This window comes from Myotis brandtii, unplaced genomic scaffold (genome assembly GCF_000412655.1).
Source record: "Myotis brandtii unplaced genomic scaffold, ASM41265v1 scaffold257, whole genome shotgun sequence".
Taxonomy (NCBI): domain Eukaryota; kingdom Metazoa; phylum Chordata; class Mammalia; order Chiroptera; family Vespertilionidae; genus Myotis; species Myotis brandtii.
The window spans coordinates 891420-896789 of record NW_005359757.1 but is presented as its reverse complement, the minus strand read 5'-3'; the positions used below and the strand labels follow the sequence as shown (position 1 = coordinate 896789).

General features: G+C 39.0%; 1 protein-coding gene across 1 annotated transcript in view; it reads left to right on the top strand.

Moving 5' to 3' along the window:
- Positions 1–5370, top strand: part of CPOX (coproporphyrinogen oxidase) — an 11219-nt gene that overhangs the window by 771 nt on the left and 5078 nt on the right. The window contains exons 2-5 of the mRNA XM_005867979.2: positions 1350–1493; positions 1760–1870; positions 3359–3500; positions 4330–4548. Of these exons, the coding sequence (XP_005868041.2) occupies positions 1350–1493; positions 1760–1870; positions 3359–3500; positions 4330–4548 (616 nt within the window). The remainder of the gene's footprint in view (positions 1–1349; positions 1494–1759; positions 1871–3358; positions 3501–4329; positions 4549–5370) is intronic.

Below are 5370 nucleotides of genomic sequence, written 5' to 3'. Positions count from 1 at the left end.
CACCTTGATCATAAACTTGAAGGATTTCTGGCTTTTCTACAGCAACTTCTTATCAGCTGGTTTGGGGCTGTGATCCTGCCACATTTATATTAAGTGAAGTTAAACCTGGTTTTCATAGCGTTTTCCATCTTGTAATGTTTTCAAGCGAAGGCCATTGAACCAGGACACAAAACCTCAAGTACTAGACTAGCTGTGTGACCTTCTGAAGGTACTTAACTTTTTTTTTCTCTGTTTCCTCACTTATGAAATAATATATGAGGGTATTGTAAGGATTAAATGAGGTAAATATATGTAAGTGCTTAAAAAAGCAGGAAACAAATGTGTTCTTGGAGAAGGTGTTTTACATTTCTGTGCCTCAGTTTTCTTATTTGTAATATACAGTTGTACTGGATCATCTTATGTCCTATCCAGCTCAAAGAAGTCTTAGAAATAAAACAAGCTAAACATGAATCTTTATGACAGCTACTCTTGTAGTAACTCTAGTGTTTTAAAAAACAAACAGACCGGCTACTAATAGTAAAGCTCATATAGGTAAATGTACTGGGTCTCACTCAATTTAGAGTTCCAAATCCCCAAGTGATCGAATACTGTTTTTTAGTTGCCTGTAAACAAAACAAAAAAACAAACACTAAGAAAAAAACAATTGAAACAATATGGAGCTCTTAAATTCAGTAATAATAAAAGTTTTCAAATATATCCATTCCTGTTTTTAACCTTAGTTTTCTCTCATATATCATAACCAAAGCAGTAGTATTTGAAAGGAAAATGTTCTGGTGATTTATTTTATTTCATTTTATTTATTTTTTTGTTGTTAATCTTCACCCAAGGATATTTTTCCCGTTGATTTTTCGAGAGGGGAAGTGAGGGGGGGGGACAGAGAGAGAGAAACATGGATGTGAGAGAGACACATCGACTGGTTGCCTCCCTCATGTGCCCCTCGGTCAGGGATGGAGCCTGCAGGTCAGGGATGGAGCCTGCAACCGAACTAAGTGCCCTTGACCGGAATCCAACCGGAGACCCTTCAGTCCGTAGCCCAATGCTCTAACCACCAAGCAACCGGCCAGTGCCCAGTGATTTATTTTAGATGACGGCATAAAAATGTAGAAGAAATATTCAATTATGTGATTTGAAGAAATAATATTTGCCTACTATCAGTAGCAAATGTCATAAAGCTAAGCTAATTATCTAATTTTATTGCACCTGAAAATTATAAATATACAGATATTGAAAATAGAGGAGGAGAATAAGTCCCAGTCCCATCACCTCATGCAAGGGTGTTGTTTTTTTTTAAATTTTGCATTTTATTTTCTGTTTTTCATTCTTTGCTCATTTTACATTTCTATAAACAGGAGGTGGGGGCATCAGCTGTGTACTTCAAGATGGGCATGTTTTTGAGAAGGCCGGGGTGAGCATTTCTGTCGTTCATGGACATCTTTCTGAGGAAGCAGCAAAGCAAATGAGAAATAGAGGAAAAAATCTGAAGACTAAAGATGGTAAGCCAGTCTCAGTTGCCTTTAGTAGTTGCTGCAAGCTGTTCTTCCCCACAGGTTTTATTTGTGAAATAAATATTGCTTCTGTAAAAAGCCATTTGGGTGCATATGTCCCATAAGCATGTTCACAATTACTTTTTTTTTTTAAATTATATTTTAAGAAACAAATTAAAAAGCAGCTTTTGAAAACTGATCCAAAAACCATGTTGGGGGTACTTTGTATCAAGCCAAGTGATTGAGAGCAGCTCACTGTGTGTTTTACTTTCCAGGTAAATTGTCATTTTCTGCTATGGGTGTGAGCTCCGTTATCCACCCCAAGAATCCTCATGCTCCTACCATCCATTTCAACTACAGATACTTTGAAGTAGAAGAAGCTGATGGTATGTATGTCTGGAGCTGTGGAAAGTACTACTGTGCCAAATGTGTATTTTAAAGCAGGTTAGAGGACATAACATCTAACAGCGAGAGAGAATAAATACAATTTTAACTAGGTTTCTCAGGAGGCATATGATGGCTTATTCCTTAGCAGGTGCAATGGATTATGCACTGGACATGAAAACGGGATTGGCTCAACTCTGGTTGCTCCATATTTCCTCCTACACAGAAGGAACAGTTGAATGAACCTGAACTTAAAGTGCACACAGGGTTCTTTGCAAATATAAACCCACCCAAAGGAAAACCTCATGTGCAAGATTAAGTTGAAATTGAGAACTTGCTTTTGGAAAATATCTTCCACATGCATGACTTTGCTAGTCACCAGTGCACTGTAGGATGGGATGCACTTGATCCTGCCTCATTATGCATGTGTAATTCCAGCCTAGGAATCCCGTTAGCTGAGCCAGCTCTTACACCTGTCAGAGCGCCTGTGCAGTGCCACGCTACTCCTCTTCATGTCTCTGTAGGTGATGGCATTTAAAGTCAATGTATTTAACTTTTCATTTTGAAGTTGCTTATGTTTAAAAAATTGGCAACTGGTACTGACAACCTATAGACCTAACTAAGCACATGAAATAGTTATTCTCAAACTATTTGAGTTGTCTCCCTCAGCAAGTATTTTTACCCTTTCTGGGGGGAAGGGGAGATGGTATTTAATATAGGCAGCATAAGAATCTCCTGTTTTTTTGTGTGTTTTGTTTTGTTTTTAAATAAGCTATAGATGCCTGGGACAGATATTTGCTTTTATTTTTATTTTTTTTTAAATTGTGACCAACAGAGGCATTTTAAGCTTCTCATGTGATTTTAATAGGTAGCCAGAGTTAAAATCCACTGCCTGGTCCACCTGTGGTGTTTGATCATTCCCTGCCCTGTGTATCATTTCCCTGCCTAGTTCTACTCTCACTTTTTAGTTTCTTACTTCTTTCCTGTCCAGGCCTTACAGGCCATTTAGAGCTCATTTCAGTTGGTTTTATTTCTTTATTTATTTATTTATTTTTTGAGAGAGAGAGAGAGAGGAAGGTGGGGGTGGAGAGACATTGATGAGAGAGAGAGAGAGAGAGAGAGAGAGAAAGGTGGGAGGTGGAGAGACATTGTTGTTCCATGTATTTATACATCCATTGATTGATTCCTGTATGTGCCATGACTGGGGATCGAACCCACAATCTTGGCATATCAAGATGACACAACCCAGCCAGGGTCCAGTTCAGTGTTTTTTATTACTGTATGTGCCCTGACTGGGGATCGAACCCACAATCTTAGCATATCAAGATGACACAACCCAGCCAGCCAGGGTCCAGTTCAGTGTTTTTGATTGTCACCCTTTTCATGCTTAATAAAGTTAGCTGATAAATTAAGTTTGCTGATACAGTGAGTAATGTGATGCATCTCAAAGTCCAGAGTCCAAGTCACATTTACATGTCTTGATTTGGTAGGTAACAAGCATTGGTGGTTTGGTGGGGGAAGTGACCTTACTCCCACGTACTTGAACCAAGAGGATGCCGTCCATTTTCACAGAACTCTAAAGGAGGCTTGTGACCGGCACGGCCCAGATCTCTACCCTAAATTTAAAAAATGGTAGGTCATGATACTTAAAGTATATTTGTTCCTCACTAAATACCATTTTTTAGCTGACGAAGGTTGAACTATTTCATTGCCCCCTAGAATTGGGATACCAGTTTTAAGTGGTTTTCATAAGTTATTGACTTAGGAATATTTGAATGTCTGCAATAAAAACTGGGTAGCAGTATATTCTTTGATTCCAAATGATTTCGAATGTAAACTTTAAGATGATCTATGTTTGCAAATCCAAGGCTTTTTAATCCTCTGGTGGGAAATTAAATTTTCTTCCCAGGTGAGAATTGTCTCTCTATTGCCATGGTGATATATGAGGGCATAGGAAGGGCTGGAGAACTATTAGGGACAGATGGAAATGTACCAGAGATGTGTGGCAAGGAGAAAGGTGGAATTGGACACTTTGTGAAAGAAACTCTAAAGAAAAAACAAACAAGAGTTGTGAGGAGACTCAGGATGTTTGGTAGGTATGTAATGGAATCTAAGTATAAGTTGCTTCTGAGGCAGCGATTCCACTTGTTTCAAGATATACAGTATTAAAACTGGGCTGTTTGTTTCTCTTTCACTAAAGGTCTTAATATCCATATTCTTTAGATAGACATGTATTAAATTGCCTACTTGCTTTGCAGATAAAAGTATAAGTACATTCTACATCGGTGCTAATTGCAGGAGATCCATCTAAAGCCCTTTTTTCATTTTCATAGTTGGACAAAGAGTGAGGACACTGCTGGCCTTAGTCAAGGATGGCGCTCCAAGTGGAAGCACTCACATTGACGTTCATGCCTTTGTTGTTTCCCTCTGATCCCTGATTTGGCCTTGCTCTGTTTTCCAGGTGTGACGATTACTTTTATATAGCCCATCGTGGGGAGCGGAGGGGCATCGGGGGTATCTTTTTTGATGACCTTGACTCGCCATCCAAGGAGGAGGTGTTTCAGTTTGTGCAGAGCTGTGCCCAGGCTGTCGTGCCTGCTTATATTCCCCTTGTGAAAAAGCACCGTGATGACTCATTCACCCCTCAGGAGAAGCTGTGGCAGCAGCTCAGGAGGGGACGGTGAGTGACTGAAAGGAGAATAAACCGGCTCATTGTGTAACTGGGGAGAGGGGTGGAGCAGCTGTACTAACAGTGGGTGGTGTGCTATCTTGGGCAGATACTTTTTCAGAGTTGTATTAGTACTCACCCTAATTTCTTTTCATAACCAAATGAATAGTAAAGGAATAAAACAACATTGTATAATATAGTATTTTAGAAAGAGCAAAGTGTATTTCATTAGTCTACAGAAGAGATTCATAGGAGGCATGTAGTAAGTACTTGATGAATTTAATTCAGCCGATTTCTTTTACTTAGGTTTCAAGCAGTACCCTCCAGCCTTATGCCAACATAATGGGTACCATTTAATGTTTTTGCTGCTTTGTAAGTTTGGAATCACCTTTTTTCATTCATCATTAAGGTTTCATGGAGGTTGTTTTAATGAAAATAATCATTTTAGAAATTATTTACACTTAATGACAGTATTTACTAATTATAGAGTCATTACTATGTGCCAACCCATATATGAGGCAGTTTGCATCTATTTTTCTCCACAAACTTGTGATTTTGGTGTAATCATTATCATTTTATAGATGATAAAACTAATTCTCAGAAAGGCAAGTTCCTTGCCCAAGATTACACAGCTGGTAAATAAAGATCCCAGATGTGGAACCAGGTTGTCATGACTTCAAAACTTACAGCCTTTCCCATTCATGAAGGAAGTGGTTGAAGCAGGTTTGTGTTTCTTACCATGATACTCACCTTAGCACCCTGCTCTGTGCATTCATTGAGCTTGGTGAGCGCATTTGGGTGATCATCCTGAGATTATCTTCATCTGGGACAGGG